The sequence below is a fragment of the Acipenser ruthenus genome, chromosome 21 (assembly GCF_902713425.1).
Source record: "Acipenser ruthenus chromosome 21, fAciRut3.2 maternal haplotype, whole genome shotgun sequence".
Classification (NCBI taxonomy): Eukaryota; Metazoa; Chordata; class Actinopteri; order Acipenseriformes; family Acipenseridae; genus Acipenser; species Acipenser ruthenus.
Window position 1 is genome coordinate 27049031 of NC_081209.1, and position 22877 is coordinate 27071907.

General features: G+C 38.1%; 1 protein-coding gene across 2 annotated transcripts in view; it reads right to left on the reverse strand.

Moving 5' to 3' along the window:
• The window catches only part of LOC117427754 (elongation factor-like GTPase 1), a 65388-nt gene that overhangs the window by 7231 nt on the left and 35280 nt on the right, over window positions 1–22877 (reverse strand). For both annotated transcript variants that reach the window (XM_058995346.1, XM_058995347.1), the window contains exons 16-18: window positions 6326–6457; window positions 6083–6230; window positions 1030–2030 (exon numbers count right to left, since the gene is read on the reverse strand). In XM_058995346.1, coding sequence (XP_058851329.1) covers window positions 1030–2030; window positions 6083–6230; window positions 6326–6457 — 1281 coding nt within the window. The remainder of the gene's footprint in view (window positions 1–1029; window positions 2031–6082; window positions 6231–6325; window positions 6458–22877) is intronic.

Below are 22877 nucleotides of genomic sequence, written 5' to 3' on the forward strand. Positions count from 1 at the left end.
TTACTGTTTATTTACACATCAGCTACTTAGGATACTGCTGTGTGGTATGCAATATTATCTAACGCTTGGTGAACATAAAAGGGACACACATGAAAACACTGCGATCCCAGGAAAACAAATTTGAATCTCCATTACATAATCAATACTGGATGGCCTCTTGGGTCCCAAATATTTCAGTAATTATTGGGCATCCCAAAATCAGATAGAACTGGTCAAATACAATGATCAGAATTGCGTTCATGGACTTTGGCATGAACTTTGGCAAATGGAATCACTGTGAGTTAATCAAATGAGTTTGTGTCCAGTTCATACGGTTTTAACATCAATGATAGTTTGACACTATTTTGGCATGCTTGTCTGCAACTAAACCCCTATATATTTTACTTTTTTTGGATTTTTTTTTTTTCTGTAAGGAGGAACACATTCTATAACTATTACTTAATCTGGGTTCAATTGTAAACAGACCTGCCCTATCAACAAGGAAGGAAACAGGACCCTCATTCCATAGCAGTTTGAGCCACTTCATGTTTATTATGCACTTAACTGGCACACCTGAGCTTGCTACTGTACTTATACACTGGGACTTATTAGGCTCCTAGTAAAATCTGGAATGGCTCAAACAGCTATGAAATGGGAGTCTTTTTCCCCACCCGCTGCTTTACTGAAGTGGTATAAGTAGTACTCAAAGAGTCAGTGATGGGTTCTGGCTTTGATTCAATAAACTCTTGTCTTGCCTCAATGGGGGGTCCAGTTACTGCTGAAAATGAATTAATATAAGTCATTGTAACTATATTTAGCTGACAATTGCCCTTTGTTTCAGAGCTCTAAAAGATGACATCACCGCATCTGAACACTGATGTGCCACGCAGCTTCCCATCGGGGAACAGTGAAAACTATTTCCGTTATATACAGTAAATCATTTTAAACCTGGGACAAAAAAAAAAAAAAAACTTGTACTGGTAAATAGATTAAAAAGTATGAATTTACAGTTGGCTTGGGGAATACAGTATCTGGACCTTTATGTCTTACCTAGTACCTCTGCAGTGGCCATGATTTCACAGGTGTACATCGCAGCCAGGAGGCGCTGGGGTTGAGCCTGGAATGCATGTCGACAGGCATCCTTCATGGCTGCTATGAGCTGTCCCGAGAAGGGCCCGTAACAGTCAGCAATGGCCATGTCATTTTTACGTTTATAATGAGCAGCAGTGCTATTAGAGTGCGAACTAACTTGAGCATGTGCACCCTGAGGTGGTCTTTCATAGTTATTGCTGGCTTCTGCCTCCGCTTGCTCCTGCAGATCCCCAGTGGTCTCCTCTTCCACGGAGTCTTGATGATGTGTCTGTGCAAGGTGCTGGGGTGTCTTCATGTCCCATTTCTCCACAATGAAGCAGACCCCCATTAGAGGTTCCTCACACACAGGTCCGGAAAGCGTGGCCAGCTGAAACCCGCTAACTATGCTGTTGTCAAAATCCCGGTATACTCCAACTTCAGCTGTGTGTTTATCTAAACACTGCCAGACTGATGGTCTCTGATAACCTTCTACCCTGTTAAGTAAAATGTTTGGCCCATATCGGCGTGGACCGAACGTCCAAATGTGGTTCACAGCGCCCCTCCATTTCCGCCCTTGTAGGTGGGTCTCCAGCTTCTGTTTCAAGTCCTGAATGGCCTCTAGGGTTTTTTGATTGATCTCCAGAGCCTCCCTGCCTTCCTTCACGTTTAAGTTGAACTGCTCCATTGTTCGTATGAGGTCACTGCTGTCCTCCAAGAGCCAGGTCACTTCTTCAGGAAGCGGCATTGCTCTAATGCCAAGGGTGGCCAATTTGTTTGAGGTAGTCAGTGTGACCAGTCCATCAGAATCAACCTGGAATCCTTCACAGTACTTGGACTGTTCTTCCTTCACTTGATGTATCACAGCAACCTTGTGCTGTTTCCCCATGTCTTCATTCACCATGTCCATCTTCGGCGGTCGAATGATAGTCTCTCTGAATGGAATAATGGGCTCTGAAGCACTGATCTCTATCTTGGCAAATCTGCAAATGACAAAAACAAAAATCCAAGCGTCAGGAGAAAAATGAAATTACCCTTTCTCCTGAAAACTGTTTTTTTTCGTACGGCATGCAAGTGTATCTGAACTTTTCAGAGCCAAAATTCATGGCAAATGCATTTTGCATGCCAAAAAACATTATTTTACCATTAAATTATTATTCACACAAATGGTAGAAAAATCACAAAAGCTAATGCTTTAAATTAACAGGCGCAGTAATGCAGATATCAAAAGTTGCTACTGAGCATTACTATATTAGCCTATAGTTTCTTTCAAAAGAGAAGGAAATGCAATTTGCAAACCACCACAGCAGACAGAATATTAACTAAACCACAAATGTATTCATTTTCTAATGTTTATTGTATGAATCACGTTTTTTTCAAAATCATACAAACTCCTACGTTTATTATCAGAATTACAGCTTGTAGTTTTCTTGATCGGTTTAAATTCCTAATTTGTTAGACAGTATATCATATTGTGCGTGCAGATATAGCGCATTCATTCATAAAAATACTTCTCGCTGTTTATCCCTTACTTAAAAACCAAAATAAATTAGCGTAATTTAAGAAGTGTAGCTACAGAACAGATAACAGCAGTAGTTTGTTTGACACCAGTTATAAGAAGGCTTTCTGTAATCCTTTTAGTCCCAGACAGTCAGAAACATGCTGAAAAAGGGCTAATCCTTCATCTAATGTTTATATGTCACCTCCCAGTATCTCGTAGGAACGGCAATTCAGTATCACAGCTACTGCTGCATAGGAAGGTCGCTTTCTAATGACTGGTAAGGTAATGAAAGCACACAGTACATTTAGTTATGTCAAACACTTCTGAACCAACTACAGTATATAACACACAGACAGCACTAACCAAATGATACAATTAGAAAATGTTTTACATTTTATCAATGATTTGTTAAAACAGAATTCTAAAAGATCAATTTACCCTCTAACTAGGAACTGAATATATATATATATATATATATATATATATATATATATATATATATATATATATATTATATATCTCATTTTCCACTGCAGATTAATATCAAATAAATCCTCTTCGACGGCTATTTCTGTATATCACCTTTTCTGTTTTTCTTTTTAACCAAACACCCACTTTGTTGTTTAATGTGGTACTGGGGAGGCTGTGTGGTCCAGCGGTTAAAGAAACGGGCTTGTAACCAGGAGGTCCCCGGTTCAAATCCCACCTCAGCCACTGACTCATTGTGTGACCCTGAGCAAGTCACTTAACCTCCTTGTGCTCCATCTTTCGGGTGAGATGTAGCTGTAAGTGACTCTGCAGCTGATGCATAGTTCACACACCCCTAGTCTGTGTAAGTCGCCTTGGATAAAGGCGTCTGCTAAATAAACAAATAATACTGGCAAGTCACACGAGCTACTAAAAAGCTGCCCTCCTTTATTGAAAATGGTTTTAAGGCACTCTTGAATGCTGGATCTTTAAGTGTATCATTGTACTCAGCTCAGCAGCTCCTGGGCTATCAAGGATGTGATATTTTTAACTCCTCATCCTGAAAGGGAGTGCATTTATCCAGCCAGTTAGCACCAGTAATACGATGAGACCTCTGCATCTTCGGTTTACCCCTTGCTCTTGCTTGTCAGTTCTGGGTCAAATCTTAGCCCAGTCTCATTTAACCTCAGGGCGTAACACAAGTTTTACACTGCATGCCACAGATCGTAAACAAAGGGGATTCCAAATAAACTAAAACTATCAGCGATTCACAGATACAGAAGGCTGTAAGACATTATATAGATGACAACCAACAGATTGCTTTTTTAACCTTGATAATTCTTCACCATGTTAACTGTTATATAAATGCAATTTCTCAACCCAACACCAACATCTTTCCAGATTTATTCCAGAACTTAGTTGCCTGCCCAACTCAGTGAAGCAAATCCATGGTTGAAAAATGATTATTTTTTCTGCCCCATTAGGAGAATCAACATGACCAACAGGATGCTCCTCTCTCTAGGACTAATTTAAGTCCATACATTAGTGAGTGCACCATGAACGTAGCAATTCCTGTTAAAACACCACCACAAAGCCCTGGGAAAACCCAAACACCGAACACACAAAATACCAAATTCAGTACTAACCTCACATCCTTTTTCTGTTTTATTTGACCTTGAATATTTGTATGAAGCATACTTCATTAACATATACAGTCTTCCAGAAGCACATTTTTCTTTTTTTAATAGTATTTGATTCAACGCAATGGGGTTTAATAAGTTCATTGAAATATTTTGCATGCAATGTATTTTTGTGTTGGTATACAGTTGTAACTTCATTTAAATCTTTCTTTTTGTTTACTAAAGTACCTTACCACTAAAGTATTAACGCACCTGGTATTCAAATGTAATCTCATCTCCTGAGTTTAATTATTGGCTTCATGTTTTTGCTTTGCAACAGACCCCAAATGAGAGCAGTACTTAAGAAATTAAAGCCAGCGATATCTGACATGGAACTGCTTTAACTTAGCCTAACATTCAGACAAGCCCTGCAGAATCAGGGACATTTCAGAAACAATCTAGAATTCTCAGTACGGCTTTTAATCTTTGCCATATTAAAAAGTGTATTTACGCTTCTGGGCTCTCTTTGTTTCTGATGAGGATGGATTTGTTTAAAGCAGCATTATTTTAATGCTGCAACGATATATCCTGTCACAGAGACTAATGGTAGGGCTCTGAATTCTTTATTAAAAAATACTTAATTGCTGAAGCAGTTTTTCAAGTCTGCTTGGGAATCTATTTTTTCTGTGTTCTCAGTGTATTTATTGTAGGGCATATTACAAACCACCGTACTCATGCATACAGTCATCCATCTTTCAAAATACAGAAAATGCAGTGGGGGAATTACATACTGATGTCGACACACTCCCAAAAAAGAGAAGTCAACTTAAAAAAGTAATACAAGCCAGCAGGATTCAGTTACTTGACATTTCTTTTTGATCATGTGTTCAAAGATTATGAGACACACCTGTGCTTAAATATCTGATAGACAAGCAAGCCTTTGTTTTAAGCAGATACATGAAAGACTGTTTACCTAATCAACACAACTCCGCTCACCCTGAAAATAATTTAATGCTCCGCCTTTTGCGGAAACTGCAATAAAGAAGGGGCCTTGGGGCTAACTTGGCAGTGTTAGTGAGTTTTTAACAAGCTCTGTGTGAGGGCAATCTCTTATGTTTATTGTATGAATCGAAAATGCTGTGTATGCGAGATTTCAGAACACTCAAACTGCTTCTGCTAGAAGTGCTACATGCACCTGAACTGTCAAGTACTGTTTAATAATAATAACAGAGTCTCTGTGATAGACAGCTTGACTTTCTTATGACAAATCAAATGCCACCTGTCAGAAAGTCTTTGTTCCGGACAAATTATTTATTTTACTCGTAGACCAATTACAACCCGAGAGGAGACAGGATACATGGCCCTGGACAAAATATTCATCTTACATGACTGTTTATTTTATTTCTCCTCCAGTGACCTTATCAGAGGGAACACATAAAGGAAGGCGCACAAGTCAATGTATATTGATACATACATTTATCTAATAGGATATTGTCAAGAGAAATTCTTTCTGTTTACCAATGCTGACTGGCTGTCAAATGTTTTGAAAGCCTAAAGAAATGCATGCATATCCCTTGCTGTTGTTCTTACAAAGCAATTTTTTTTATTTATTTCTCTGGTTTTATCTCATTGCATTTCAATAACTTTATATGAACAAAAATGATATCCCCTAGACAGGTCTCACACCGGAGCTTCTAGATTGTATATAACCCTTAAATATATTATCAGATTCCAAGCATGTGACATTTGCGCGCTGTAGTTGGCTTCACAGCTGGTAAAATATATATTTATGGTCTGACAGTAGTGTAAAGGTTGTGTCTAAGAAGCTGCCGACCTTACTAAAAGATATATCACAGTTCTATGTGTGTGTGTGTGTGTGTGTGTGCGTGTGTAGCCAAGTGAAAAATGTGTGTTGAATCGGACACTGCACCACATTCTGAGCACTAACCTTTCTCTCAGGTCGTCCAGGCATCGCTGGAGGTGCACCTCTCCCGCTGTGACCAGCACATGCTCCCCTGTTTCCTGTATGAGTACCTCAGCGCAGGGGTCAGCCTGGTTCAGCAGCTTCATCCCTCGAACCAACTTGGGCATATCACCTAGGGGGGACAATTTGTTGATTCGTGTTTCACAAAAACAGAAGACATCAAACAGCACACGTGTAACAGAACACATTACAGGTTTTCAAACTTACTGGGATGTTTGGGTTCGATAGCCACTCGCACAATAGGAGTAGCTTCGAAATTCAGTGGTGTAAATGGAGGACAAGCAGGCGAGGTTGATAACGTGGCCGATTTCAATACGAACTCCTCCAGCCCACCAATACCTTGAGAAATAAATCACAAGACACATTGAAGTTTAACAAATATCCTAGAAATGTGTAACTAGGTGCACTAGAAGACTCCATTAGAAAAACGTTTTTTTTTAATGTTTTAATGGCTTGCTCATTATATTAATGGACACTGGAAGTGAACTGTGTGGTTTTCCTGTAGTGAAAACACTGGGCTAATAAGAAGGCCTAAAAGAGGTACTAGACAAAAGTGTTATTTTAAAACGAGGATGTCAAAAACACAAACGTGTGTAAATAAAAATAAGTATTTCAAGGTAACACCAATCGTGATAATATGCATGTTTTTTTTTTGTTTGTTTTTTTTTTTAAATATATTACATCTCAAGGTTTAATGAGGCTGTGAAAATCCTTAAATTAGCAACATCATATACTGTCGGTTAGCACAGTTTTGCTTTTGTGCAATTTCATTTTTTATGTTAATATAGTGGATTTAAAAAAATAAATTAAACAATGTTGTCAACAGGAGCATGGGAGCGGGAAGTTCAGATGTAACATCAGTAGTTTGATAGTTTGACACTCATTGCATACATTCAAGCTGCAAGACCCCCCCCCCTCAGAATGCAAGAACTAACAGGGCCAAAATCATAATCTGAATGCTGAGGATCAATTTCAGACCTGATGTCCTCATGGTCCCAAAATGAGTTTCAGTATATGATTGATGTATATATACCGCGGGATTCCAACGTTGATCTTGAGTTATGTGGAACGCTCTACAGTGTACACATCTCTTATGTTATACTAAAAGCTGTACAGCTCTGATTCACGCTATACCAACACTAACTTTTTGGTGGTATGGGAAAGCGTGTGAGTGAGTGTAAACATAAAACAAAATATTACAATTTATAATTTTATAAAATCAAAGTTGAAGAATTGTCCTTTTAAAATTACATGACTTTCACATTTTACCTCCCATGATGCATTGTGTCTCCTTTGTAAAGAAATTAATGTATTTGTGTTGGGTGGACATTTGGCTTATAACACTGATGGTTTCTAAAGACCAATTTAATACTTTATATAATACATTATTATAAATTATTAAAGAACCCTTAATGCATTCTGATACAGGGCCCATCATTCGCAATTGCCAAACGGAACTGAACGCCAATCAATGCCATCCTATTCCAAACTATGAAGAGCTTTACAACATTAAAGCAGTTTGCAAAAAGTTTGATGCTTAAAAAACGTAATGTCTTTTATTACCCTGAGCACGGCCAGGAAATCCAGTTTTTCAATGGGGCCATTAGGATTGAGCTGATGAAGCATTTATGTTATCCCAGGGAGAGAGGATGGATCAGGTTCCTACTCTCGCTGCATTTGGGTAGTAGAGCTCTTTATGTAGATTAAGATAACAGGCACCGCTTTTATGCAATGATAATGTCTATTTTAAATTCATAGCTATTAGCAAGTAGAAAACTGTAGTTCGTGAAAGAATGTTTTATATACATGGTGTTGTTAAACAATAATGCAGCTGCACACATTTCATTGCTGACACACAAGCTGTTGAAATTCCAGACATTTATTTGCAAAGTGCTTTTGTTGAATTGTCTGTTTTAGCTCCATATGCATATATGATGGTAATATGCAGGAATTACTTTTTTTCCCCCCAAATAAAATGCATTGCTAGCCCAAAAGAGCAAAGCAATAACACTTCCAATTTCTCTGAAGCCATTAGCAGTGCTCCCCGGGAGTCTCTGCACTGACCCTTCTGTATTGGATTTACAAGACTGCAGCATGTAGGGAAAACGGTTTAGTTTAAACCCAGATGCTCCATGACACACTCCTTGTTATCTATGTTAAGCAAACACCTTGGAATGTAACATAAGATAAAGAAACAGATAGCAAAAGATAAAATATACTCGATACACAATAAAATAAAACAGGGACAACAGACTATTGACAAAAATGATCCAAAAGAATGTAAATGTGAGTGGGTAGCATTTTTTTCCTTATTATCAATTCTTTTATTTCCACTTATGGTTCATGTGGTTCTGATACTGTTATTACAAACAGAAATCTTCCAGTGAAATCTTCCAGTCGCCCTGGATAAGGGCGTCTGCTAAGAAATAAATAATAATGCGTTCTTCACTTTGCCTCCACATGGATGCTGTAGAACAAGTGGCAGCAGTGTGGAGTAGTGGTTAGGGCTCTGGACTCTTGAGCAGAGAGTCATGGGTTCAATCCCCGGTGGGGACACTGCTGCTGTACCCTTGAGCAAGGTACTTTACCTAGATTGCTCCAGTAAAAAAATAAACCAACTGTATAAATGGGTAATTGTATGTAAAATAATGTGATATCTTGTAAGTCGCCCTGGATAAGGGCGTCTGCTAAGAAATAAATTAAAATTAAAAAAGTGCTTCTTAAGAGTTAGTAACTTATTAAGTTGCATATATTACTGCTACACAGCTGCAGTACTTCACCATTTTGCAGTTATCTTCTGTCTTGTGAGTCAGAGACTCATGATAAAACTATGCTGGGAATCCCCCCTCTTCAACAATGCAGGAGTCTTCTAGAGACTAAAATATACACAACCTTTCCTTTATGTTAAGATATTGGCAGAAACATGGTAATGTTGTACTGACTTGTTAAACATGTCAAAACCCTTTATATTTGCAATAAAATAAAACCAACAGAAAATAACAATGCTGTAGCTTCCTTGATGCTGTAATGTAGCTTCCAATCAAGGAAGCAATATAAGACAACTTACTTAAGGGACCCACACATTCTACAAGCAACCTGATGACAAGAGTTACTGTAAATCAATTGGTCAGTACCCACAGTTTGGGCCTGTAAGGGTAATACAATTGGCTACATTTAGATCCTGGGGAAACTATTTCACAGACTTCTATTTTCAAAATATTTACCAACAGCACAAGGTCTGAGGCATCTGAACACGTTTCAGTGGCCTGTACTTATCCTTGTTTTGATCCCACTGGATTCTTGGAAAAATCAAGATGGCAGTCAGATCGTTCTCCTAGTGGCACAGTTCGCATAATAGAAAATCAGGTGCTTGGCATAGTGTAACATTACAGTTTACAGGAATCACAAATGCAGAGGCAAAAAAGAATTGAACTTTCCAGTTGGCCGATTCCATTTCTCTCAGATATATATATATATATATATTTCATTGTATGCTTTTGGATTCAATAAAGCATGTTCCGTAGACTTGCACCTAGCAGGCCTAATCAATTACACTGGCAGAAAAGCAATCTATACTTTGTAAATAATGTAGAAGTCAGGCGGACGATTCACTAGCAGCAGATACAATAACTCCTTTCATTGCGGTATCTGATTTTCAGCTAGTAATTCTTTGTGTAATGTATATTTTCATATGATCTAGCAATAAGATAAATACTGGTACAGTGCTTCCTTGCCAAGCCACTTAAAGGGGGATGCTGCAGTTAATAAGCAAACATGGGGTTCATAAAGCGTCTGAAAACAAAGAATTATTATCTTCCAAAAATAACACGGTTTTGCAAATCCCAGTTTAAAAAGTGGACACTTTTTTGCACCTGTGACATTATCTAAAGCTCTCTGCTAAAGTTTGCTTTCCCTCGTTATGTTTTCCATTGCCTCCGAGTTAGAAATTACTGGCATTTTGTTGAGCTACGAATGCAGCAGAAATGTAACAGTCTAATAGTGTCAGCAGATAAGAAACTGATTAGAACTACAATGTGAAGGTAGCGTGAACTAAATGAACCCTGTTTAAGCTCTAACCATCGCCTTATTATTGAAAGACTCACTTCTCATCAATCCCAGGCATCATTACCTTCCAACTTACTGATGACATCATCTCTTATGGATCTTTAAGTGGGCAGGAGTGGAGAGCTGTCATGCTCCTGACTGATACCACAATGAAGTGGTCAAAGCTCATGACCTTAATAAAAAAGGGTCTTCTACTGAAGTGGAGTCAGCAATTACTGTGCCTCCAGCAGCTCTTACCATGGTTATGATGTGCGTACTGCAGCGGAAGGCTTACTGCACTTATCTTTTAAATGTCTTCTTGTTTGGATATTTGTTTCTATGAAAGCTTGTAACTTGTATCTTGCTGTTAGTTTTCCCTAAAATACCACCCGTACCTGTTACTAATAAATCCATATACTGTATCTAGTCTTAATATTTCTGAACGTGTGTGTATTTCTCAGAAACGTAATCAATATGAAACTTGTAGCTAACCGAAATAGGATATCATGCTTCGTTTTTCATAGAAAGCTGCATAAATGCCATATTTAAAAAAAAAAAAAGATAAAACACATATCATAAGATGTCGAAATAAATGCTGGACATTGTAAACCTGTCAAGATTATAATGACATAAAAAAAAAAAAAAAAACGTTTCATGAATTATTTGTGAATAGGGCAAAAAAGTCTATTGATTTAAATATCTATTACTTTTTTATGTATTCAGATAATCCTGAACACCTACTGTGGAGAGTACATTAGCAACATATCGACTAGTGAACAACCTGGTAACTTCAGCGTCTAATAGAGGGGAAAACCTCACCCAGAAAGAACACAGAGCAGATCCGATCACCTAATAAAGCCAAATACTGCATCTCCTTGTTGGAAGATTTACTCAAGTCTGTCAAGGTGGAATTGATCATTATTTACTTTTCACCCCCTATGATGGGGACAGCGTGTGCTCAGTAACTCAGACGAGGTCTTATCTTCAGCATGATAAATGGATCCCAGGTAAGTTATTTTTTTTTTTTTTAGCTGTGACCTTATCAACAACAGTGCCAGCCCAATTTAAAAATGGTTCTGTTGGCCCCACAGTAACAAAGAGTTCAAGTGTAAAAGAATCACTCATTTGCACTACATGGCACAAACGAAATTACGTTAATAACCCCATACAAGCTCACTCAGTCTATAACATTGTTTCTTTAACTTTCTTACTTTTGTTCACAGACCCTCGTGTAAAATTAAGTAAATAAAATCTCTGGCAGCAACAACATTGCATAAACAAACACATACTTCTATTTCTTTTTTTCTACTGTACATTACGGCACACGTGTATCATATGCCTATTTCAATTATTGTTTTTTCCTATTTTGCCTATGAACAATATATTAAGGTTTTGAAGGAAGCACTCTGTGTTAAGTTCTGTTCAGTACTAAAGTGGTGTAAATAAGCCCCAAGAAATTTGCTGTGCTTTCGGTTTATTTTTTACCAGTAATCCTGAAAGAAAAGTTCTGCGTTTTTTTAAAATTTTCTTTATAAAGAAATTATCTACTCACGAAGGTCCCAATGTCTTTCTTTTGTTTTCAAATGGTCTTGAGCATTTTACAGCAGTGCAGTTTAAAAGGCAGGCTGTGACTGTCACTCATGTCTAACAGTGAGACAGTAGAAAAGCTGGGAATTAAAAAGTATTTCTCAGTGTCAACCACTGGGCTGTGGTTCCCCAAACAAACATAGGGAGCAGACAGCCTCGCAGCAGTTTTTCATTCTTCAATGAAATGTTAACAACAACGAACACTGTCTTAATTATCTGAATGAAAAAGGCAATTAAGCTTGAGTTAAACAGCCACTGCAAGGCCAACAGTGGGAAATGACCGATAGAGGCGCTAAGATCCTTATCGGGTTTATTGAGCTGAGCACTTCCAAAAGCAAACATCTCCCTCTCTGAGCAGGGGCTTCTGTCAGCAGGGTCTCGCAAGATTAGTAACATGAAATATACTTCTATAAACACGCTTCACTTTTATCTCTGAGAAGCCATCAGTAAACAGCTTTTTATAGCAGGCTCATTACTGTGACAACACTACTGCCAGGTTTCTGTGATAATTTTTGTTGCCAACTTCTTTCCCAATGCTTCCTTCCAGCTATAATGCACCTTATGCGCAGTACAGAAACCACTGAACTGTTCAAGCTTTATGAAATGCCAGGCATCTTATTCAGAACTGAAAATCTGCCATCCTGCCCTCTGCTGCTGGTATTCACTTTCAAAACACCCACTTACTGATGAAAGCAAAGCAATTCCGACAAATAACAATTTAATTAACTGACTCGTACAGCCAACATAGAGCAATTCAAGTGCAATTACGTATTCCGGTTTGGGTAGACAATGAGTTTTGTTAATGCTCTTACCAACTTTATTTGTGCTTTGATGTTTACAGTCAGAGCAAATATGCACTATGCTAAGATTACTTAGGATTTACAGTATGACAAGGTCCAGTATGACCTATAAACTGTTCCAGGAGTGATTTTAAAACACATTCCCTTACTAGGGACATTAATGTTGAATGGCTGATGTGGTTTTGCCTTGTATGCAAAAAAAAAAAAAAACCCAAAAACCCACACTAGGATGACTGCTTGTGCACCTTAAAAAAAAGTATTTGCACAAAGGTTGCTAACAAATAAATAGGGCTTCTGTTTTTCTTAATTTGTGCTTATTTTTAGCAATTTTATGTAAATCTTTTTTTATTTTGGGGCTTTCGCTTTTTATATCCCGTATGAAATTATTGTTTTCGCTTACTTTACAAAATTGTTGAGCGTTTTTTTCTGTCACCATATGTATAGTAACTAGACAGTACTTGCACACTTCAATTGTACCTTCTTTCCTTTGCTGTCTTCCACAGCTTCATTATAGTCACAGGCATATTCTTCTGGGGTTTTGTATGTTTAAGCATTTTTTTACATTTCACCACAATTTGCCATTCTGTTTTAAATTCCACGAGTGTGTAAAAATACTCCCTATCGAACTGTAACATCGCTTTAAATCTTGCGAGCAACAACAATGCTCCGTTTCTAATTGTAATCTTGTTTTAAATCTCACAAGCGTGGTACAATCCCAATCCTCCAATAGAAATGTAGGAATTTGCTGCCACTCAGTATCTGGGGTGGGTTTAAGGTATTCAGAACAAATCAATGCGAGATACAAGTGAGGAAGGAAGGACACTGCCCAACTGCACTGAAAATTATAACTTTGTTCTTTTTTTCACAGGGAAAGGGGTCATGTCAGCGTGAATTGAGTAACCATTTCCGGTGTTTTTCCTGTGTTTATTGGATATACACCGATTTCATTTCATTTTTTTTGTAACCGGGGTGGGGGTGGGGCGGTGTGTTTTATAATTTTTTATCGGTTAAAACCGAACATTAGAAGCCCTACAAATAAACAAACACTTGTTGCTGATGCACCATTTATTTAACCAGTGTGAGGGAACTGCACTTGAACTTGCTGAGGCCTAAGAGACTGACCACCAATTACATGTCTCTGGAGTCAACTGAGGACGTCTGGAAGGCAGAAACAAAAGCCATCTTGTCTGACAGGACGTTTCCTCTGTGTTGTGGTCCCAAAGGCATGATATTGAAATCACAGCTTAAGGCCACAACTTTACTGGGTTTTACCATGCCGGTAATTGTGAGAAATCCAATTTGTATGACCCTGCAAAGCAAAGCATGTGCATAATCCCCTTTTAGTTTCTTGCAGCAGAAAGCTGATGCTAACCACAAAAAGAGCTAACGGTGATTTAAGCCCAGAGAAATGTCCTCCTAACCACAAATACAGTTGGCCAGCGCAGAAGTTATATAAAGAAAATGTTTTCCTCCTTGTGTATTCAACAGCTGCAGTTCTGGGTAATTTCTCTAAAGCTGGCGCTGAGTCCTGCCTCTGTAGCCTGGAAGTCGAATAATAAAGTGTTTTATCTGGCTTTTTGCTTTCTTGTTCTATCACATGCAGTAGCTAATGTGCTACCAAAAGCTTCCACTCACAGGCTTATAAACTATTTATAAACGGGTTTATAAACTATTTCTAGGTACACTTGAAATGTATTTGCTACACTTGAAATGTATTTGCTTACGATTGTAAGTCGCCCTGGATAAGGGCGTCTGCTAAGAAATAAATAATAATAATAATAATATTTAGATATAGAGCAAACACACATTCCTTTTGGTTTCATAACAACATCCTAATAAGCAAGGTTAAAATGTATAAGCTTCATACTATTTAAACCTTATGTTGGACAAAAGGTGTCTTGCGATTCAGATTTTGTAATTTTATGAACATAAATGCACCCTCTTTGACAAATTTTGATATACAAGATGCACAGTATACTTGGGATAAAAGTAATTTAATATGGTATTGTGGCAATGTGCCCTGCGCCTGTGTGGATTTATGTGTTTTATGTTGCATGTAGTGTGTTAATGTTGGTGTACTGTAGTTGGTACACGGGATATAATGTGGGTAATGAGCACGAGTGTTTAAAATGTATAATTGTATTTAGGCACGGGGATTGCACTTCGCTTCATGTGCATTTAAAGTATGTAATAATATGTGAGCACGGGGTTGCACAGAATTAGTTCACGTGCTTTGATTCAAGTGAATAATTAATTAGTAATTGAATCCTGGGACAACAGTATATATAGATGCACGTTTTACTCACTCGGGGTTGGGTGCTCGGTGAGTAGAGAACAGGAGAGAGAAGGAGAGTAAAGGAAACTAAAATAAACGAAAATAAACAAAAATATTAATTGTTATTTGTTTTGACTCACCGTGTTTGTTTGTCTGTAGTCCACTGTTCGTTTAAGTGTTAGTCTGTTTTGTTTGTCTATTTATTTTGGCCGCAAGTGCCGTGTGCTGTTTTTGTTTAAAACCTTTTTATTTTGTTCATTATTAGACGCGCAACAGCGTAATTCACATTCCACTTCGCAGTACTGTGTGTTTCTTCCGGGTCTGACATCACCACTACAGCCTGCTTGTCACAGGTATATTACAAGTTGTGTGAGTTACACAAGAGATGCAACTCAAAGCAGCTCAAACATGCGTGTTATACTCAAGGTGCAGATTATATTAGTAAAAAATGTGTTAATCATTCACCAAGAACACTATCTGCTACTGCAGTGAAAGCACGCTGCACAGATTTCCATTTGAAGAGGATACAGGCATCACAGAATACCGTCACCTGGAGATATTATTTATTTTACTTTTCAACGGATTCCTTAATAAATGTACGCCAATCACTAAATCCTAGGAGATACCTGCAGAGTACAAGTGTAGGCCTGGATGAGATTACATTTTATACATCCAAATAGTTTTTTCAATTTGTGTTGATCTGTTGGAATTTATGTAAATACTTGAGATATCAAACAAAAAAACAGTATGTTGAATATTTTTCTGTTGCACGCTATAGAAAGTATATTTATTTAATGCATGATTTTTATTGAGAGACTCTAACGGTGTTATATAAGGCCAAAAATGTAATTCTCTTTCATAAGCTAGGAGCCCCCCAATGTTCAAATTTAAGTCCCAAACTCTTTTGCAGGATGGAAAAAACCAAAAGCATATGGCAGTTGACAGCTGTCAAAGTTAAGTGCTGTTGAATTACAATAAGGCCTTTAAGTGGTGAATTTGCCAGGAATCAATTATTTCTGTGGGAGTCTGAACATGTTGAGCTTGACTGTATGGAAGGGGCAGAAGGACACATTGGCACAGCATCTGTTGCCAGAAAGGTACATAAAAGGGATCAGATATGCTGGAAAATACGCTTTTAACCATTTGTATAAAATATCTATATTTTTCTTTGTCAGCATATCAAGGAATATCTCATTTTTGTAATTAAAGCAGTGGCAAAAAGTAAGGAATTATCTTTTAACAGGGAAATTGTGACACAAACACAAAGCGCTCTGGTTTTTTAGAAATGTGTAACTTCTCTTTTTTTTTTTAAACTCTTATTTCTGGAAAAATATAAGACACATTTCAAAGGGACTTTGCCGCGACACAGAATCTCCCTTTAATTTAAAGTTATTTTTCAGTTAAACGTCTGTTATTTTTCTTATCACAAGACAAAGCACTAATGGTTCAGAGTACAACTGGGCTCCATTGAGTGCACTTTATATATTTATATAACATTGTTTGTAGCACATTCATTTTAATTAGGATTGTCTATGAATTTTACGGAAAATGTATTGCAGTCACCATCCTTTTCCTTTTAGAGACACTACTGATCCACTTTCAACATATCAACATATGAAACTAGAAAACGGTATAGTAATAACCATAAAACACAAATGATTTTTTAATTTAGTATTTTAAAATATATTTGCAGACAATGTCCTATAACATTCAATGACATCTTGGCTCCTAAGAACAAAACCAAGGATCGTTATGGGTGGCACCACCCTTATCATAAAAAGAATACTTCAAGGAACAATACATTACAGAGGTAACTATGTCTTGTAACAACTAACAAGCTAGTCAAAGTAAGTATTTAATTCAAGTCGCATTCAAAAATGGCACTCCCCTGTGTCTACATAGAAAAAGCAGTATGCAAAGTCCTGGTTCCTACAATATCATTTCCAGTGAAACAGAATGAAGGGATAGATGGACAGTCCTGAAAGTGATGAAGACTTTACAACAAAAGGAATCCTGTGAAGTTTGAATAAAATAGAAGTGATACAATGGTTAGATTCGGAAAGGGTCAATGTGCCGGCCACTGCATTTTCAATTAATTGCACTTTAGAAGGAAGGAAACCAGTAATTATAGTGGACAATTAGTAAAGAGACAGGGGTATAAACCACTATATTAGCACCATATGAACCCAGGACAAGTTCTGACATTTTCAGGGGTTATAGAATGAAACTTTGTACTGGGTATAATCCCTGGCTGTTTTTGATTTATAATGCCTGAAATGGAATAATTTGTGGCAGCAAATCCTATCTTGATGTTTGAAACTAATTGCTGCGGGGACCAGACTTACAGCTGCACAGTCCCTTAACTATGGCTGGAGATCACAGAGGTGGGGCCTGTAGCATTAGCCAACAGAATAACAACAAAAAAACAAAATAAAAAAAACAAAACAAAACAAACAGTGTCATGCTGATGACAAAACCCTCGGCCACACAGGCAGCAGCACAGGAACTTGTTAATAGGTCAGAGTTCACAAGAGATTACAGCCTGGGTATTGTAGGTCAGAATTCACACTTATTGAACAAAACATTTCTGTGGTTCTGCTGCATGTGTGAGTAGGCCAACGGCTGAAGGAAACTCATAGGAAGAGGCTGCTGTAGCCAGCTCTGATGGAGATGCTGCAGACAATATAAATCCATTGAGAGACTAAATACAGGTGCCTTTTTTCCATCACTGCATGTGGTGCTGCCTCCTTACTGAAGAGATATGAACTCATTTACCTCTATTCCAAAGGCCCCCTCGATACCGCCCTGGGCCTGGCTAACATTCTGCTGACTAAACAAAGCGCTTTGCAAGTGCAGTATCAAGTATCGCCCGCCAGCAACAGTGCCTGGATGCCCCTTCTTTAAAACAGACACAAAACGTGACAGCTTGGGATAGTCAGCTGCTTGTTTTACACTCAAGTAATCTGACCACTTTTTGCTACCCCCCCACAGATGTAAGCCCTAAATACTAGAAAGTACATAGCAGGCGCCTTTCACTCCCACAAAACAGAGTAATATAATATAAAGTTACTCAGCCTAATGCCTTTATCATATGTGAAGTAATGGATGTGATCTCTACCAGTAATGCACTTTTTTTTCTCCCAGTTAAAAGGAGAATAAATAAAACAAAGATAAAAGGGTTCACTTCTAAGTTAAATTATACAGATAACCCAAAATAGGATTTAGTAAGGCATTCTTTATATAATTACTAATAAATTAGATTTGACCAAAGATGCTTCAAACAGGTTACAGTTTAAATATCTGTTTTTTTATTCTTTTTTTATTGTATTACTGTAGGGAAGAACATAACCGTTTCCATTTATACGTACAGTATATGGGGCAATTCTACGTATTTTGATTTAACTCATCTTTTTTTAAACAATCCCATATGTTTAAGTTGTGCAATGTGTCCTTCAAAAACACATGGAATTCTAGTGTAGGAGAAACTGACTAATGCTATTCTTTTAAACATAATACAAAGACTAAAACAAAAACATACAATCCAGAAAGCTATAGGCAGATGAAAGGGACTTATGTTAATAGATCTGGGTTCAATACAGTCTTTTTTCAACATACTTATCAGTGAATGACATTATTTTTATGTTTAGAAAAATGGAAAAGGACAAATGTTCAGCTACTGCCTTGCGTTAATAAAATTTTCATTCTGTGCAGTAATATCCTCTATACAGTGGGCACCCCAGCTTGAAAAATATTGTCTTTAATTAGGTTTCCGAATGATAGAACACACTTCAGGGCATGTGCTGTTCAGGGATAGCATCAGTTTTAAGCTGGTTATGAAACATGTTGCATAACCATATCATGAAAACAAAAATGATTACGCTCACAATACCCCTCTTATACGGAATGCTGTGCTTTCAATGCCAACTCATAAAATGTTAAATAACTCTTTGAAACTGCAAGGAAAGAGTATTTGTGAGGATTAAAACCATCCTGCTAAAAAAAATTAAAAAAATAAATCTTGCCTGTGTTTTGTTTAACAAAAAAAAAGAAGAAAAAAAAGGAAACAGATGCCTGGCAGCAAAAGGTATTTGGGTAATACAAGGTCTGCTCCGTTTCAGCCTCCACTTGGCATCAAGCAGGCAGCAGGTGGCTGACGAGGCCCTTAAAAAACTATAGCAGTTGTCGTTGTTTAGAAAAGAACATATTTTAAACTGCTATTTTTGTCAAAAGGAAAGTTGGCCTTTATTTAAAAAATCTTAAAAAAAAAAAAACATTCAGCTGCTTTTTTTTTTTTTTTGTCGAACATACATGAATCCAGCACAGAATATGGGCATGCTGTGCACCTCTGTATGCTCCCCCAGGTAAAGAGTTATTCACAGGCAAAGGTTTGTCACTGATGAGCAGAATGAATAAAGAGTGCTCAAAGCTTCAGGAAAAGCTGCAGTCTGTGCATGCAAATGTGATAATTACTGACCTGGCCTTTTGTACTGGAAGTGGAAAAGATTCTTTCGGGCACATGGTTAATAAAATAAATTGTATACACCACTACAAGGGGAGCCTTAATTAGCTACAACATATCGCAGACTGTTGTAGTGGCTGGTAATACACCCACCACCACAAAGTGCTGTTTCTGCTCATTGTATTAAGTGTGATTTGCATTGATTCTGTGAAGGTACAGGCACTGGCAAATGCAATTTTCACATCAGCATTAACCAGCTATTATCTCTTGTCTGTTTACTAGTCCCATTAAATGTACATCTTCCACACTTTAAAACCTAGACTTTACCAAGACCATTGGCTTTCACCAGTATGATATATTAAACATGTAATAACAATATATACCCAAAGTGCTAAGCTAATTCTGTTTTTTGTGGTCGTGTTTGTTGCATTTTCTTGGTGGCTCAGCAGCTTTTTGAACAATTTGACATTTGTCTGACCAAATGTATGGCAGTGAACAACAAACTGGTTCTGTGATGTAAATCTCCACTTAAACTAAAAAGATTGAGGACTGATGCCTGAAAAGTCATAACATGCACAGCTTTTCAATCATCTTCTCCACGTCTCTTCCAGAATAAGAACAATGTTCTTGAATGTGCAAACTGTTTTGACTTGGCAGATTATCTGACCATACAAGACTTACAAGATCTGGCTACTAGGCTTAGTCAATGGACTTCTACTAGGGATGAGACCCACGAAGTCTATAGGTGTCCATAGCACATCTAGTGAGACACATAACAGTTATTTTTTATTTTATTTTAGTATTCATTTTCCAATTTTCTCCCAATTTGGAATGTCTACTTATTATTCAACCTGGCTCACCGCTGCAACCCCCGAACTGACTCGGGAGAGACGAAGACGAGCACTCGCGTCCTCTGAAACGAGTGTCGTCAGCCGTCTGCTTTTTTTTCACTCTGCAAGCCCGGCGTGCAGCCATATCCAGAACTTACAGCGTCGGAGGACCACACAGTTCTGAAATGCACACAGGCTGACCTGCAGGCGCCCGGCCAGCCACAGGGGTCGCTGGTGTGCGGTGAGCCAAGGACTCCCCAGCCGACCTAACCCCTCCCCTGCCCAGGCAGCGCTTGGCCAACTGTGCGCGGCCCCCTGGGAACTCCCGTCCACGGTCGGCAGTGGCATAACTTGGATTTGAACTGGCGATCTCCAAGCTAATCGGGCGCATCCTGCACTCCGAGCGGAGTGCCTTTACCGGATGCGACCTCGGGAGCCCCACATAATAGTTATTTTAATCAATTACAACTTTCAAATGAAAGACAAAGCCATCATCCAGTCATATGATCCAATATCTCTCACACCAGCAGAAATGCTTTCTGTATTGTTCTAATTTTAGGTGCATCTCAATAATTAAGCAATTTCCATGAGACCCAAGATCAGAGCTAGGATTCTAGAACATACTGCTTATTCAATAATTACATTACATTTTTTAAGTAGTTCTAGTTGAAAACATTAAAATAAACCAAGATTAACTTCTAACTATCAGTCTCTCTTTATAATGTCTTTCATCCGACATAAAAAGGTTTATATGATGGGAAGGTTAATGTTCGGTAGAGATTTACAATTCTAGACTTCATCAACTGTACCAATGTCTTAAAAGATATATAAATCAGTGCAGTATCTGGAGAGCAAACAGAGGCGCTCATCCTTTTCATTTACAAGCTTTTCTGTTTCCAGAATGCTCACTACTAAAGAGAATCTTAAAGCCTTAAACCCTTGATAGTTTTCAAACTAATTAGTGTGTACTAATTTAAACTGGGCTCCCTGCAGGGCTCATGTATTACTGTGCTGCCATTGAAGATCCTTTATGAAAGATATACCTTGACTGAGAGAATCATAGAGTACAGCTGTGTACCAAATATGAAGCCAACACGGCTTATGAGTTATGATCAGGTGAAGAATCAACGTCTGCAGATTGACAATTATAAGTTCCCCTTATGATAAACTGGATATGCATAATTAAGTGCACCTTATAGATGCAGAACAATTGTGAAATTAATGTTATGTAAAGGAGGAAGCTTTATTGAGCTCAGAAGTGCCGAATGGTTTTGGAGCTGATGTACAGCAGTGTGGAGTAGTGGTTAGGGCTCATGACTCTTTACTGGAGGGTTGTGGGTTCAATCCCAGGTGGGGGACACTGCTGCTGTATCCTTGAGCAAGGTACTTTACCTAGATTGCTCCAGTAAGAACCCAACTGTATAAATGGGTAATTGTATGTAAAAATAATGTGATATCTTGTAACAATTGTAAGTCGCCCTGGATAAGGGTGTCTGCTAAGAAATAAATAATAATAATAATTATTAGAAATATGTACGGAAAGACACTTTTAAAGATTACCAAGCTGTAAACACAATAATGGACATGCATATAGCTGGCAATGTGCATCAAAGGTTTCATAGAGGTCAAGTCTCTGAGGGGAAAAGCAAACACTGAACAGTTTCTGCTGGATCAGGAGCTGACAGTAGCTGTAGTGCAGCCTGCTGGCACTCCAGCCCCCGTCTCTCAAAGCAACAGCCGCTACGCCCCTAGGCAAGCATGGCCCTGATACAGGCGGGGGCCATAGGGGAGTTAAAATGCATAGCATTTAAAAAAAGGATCAAAAGGTTCAGGAAGACATCTTTATGTAAGAGGAGATAAAAAAAAAAAAAAAAACCACTGTGCCCATCACCCTAGGCAGGGCTAAAAGAAGCCAAGAAAATAAAATGAATTAAATAAATAAATAAAATAAGACAATGATGATGAAGAAGCCGTCTGTCTCTCCATCAAGACAAGATGTGATGGCAGAATTAGCCCACCAAGTGTTTGAGAGAATTGTAAAGCTGGTGCAGGAGGTGGTTGCGCTTGCAAGTTGGCATCGATCCTGGAAAGCCATTCTGGCCCTTTTAAATGGCACCACCACCTGCAGCTGCTCTCTGCTCTGCACACCGGCTGCTTATGAAAACCGCCGAACCATTAAAAGCAATCCCAAAGGACAGAGCGCTTGTTAGACACCCTACCATGTTTTGTAGCCGGGTTGCAGCTCCTTTCTTGAATGACCAAACAAAGGTCTAATTTAAGAGGGATTAAGAGAGCAAAGGGAGAGTGGGTAGGGAGGGTGCGGACAGGCGCAGCGCTTATGCCATTATAAATTATAGACTGCATTAAATGAAGCTGTAACTAAAGTTTGTCTAACAAGTACTAGTATAAAAAATATATATATTTTCCAATTTAATTTCCAAGGTAAACTAGACTAGTTTTAACAAAAGGTAAACTAGACTAGTTTTAACAAAAGGTAAACTAGACTAGTTTTTTTTTTGTCACTCAGCAGTGTGTAAAACTGATTCTGAATCTGTATTTTTTGTCTCAATATACTCTGAAATCCTCTGCTCTTAAAAAGCGCACTTCCAAACTGCAATACAAGTAACTCTTAACACTTCTACCACCTGAAGCGGACAGCAGTCTCATTAGGTGGGAAACAGTTTCATGTCTAAGTTTGATACCAAGACAAATCATTCTCATAAATGATCATATCAAAGTAGTTCAGAGAAAGTTAACAGCTGCA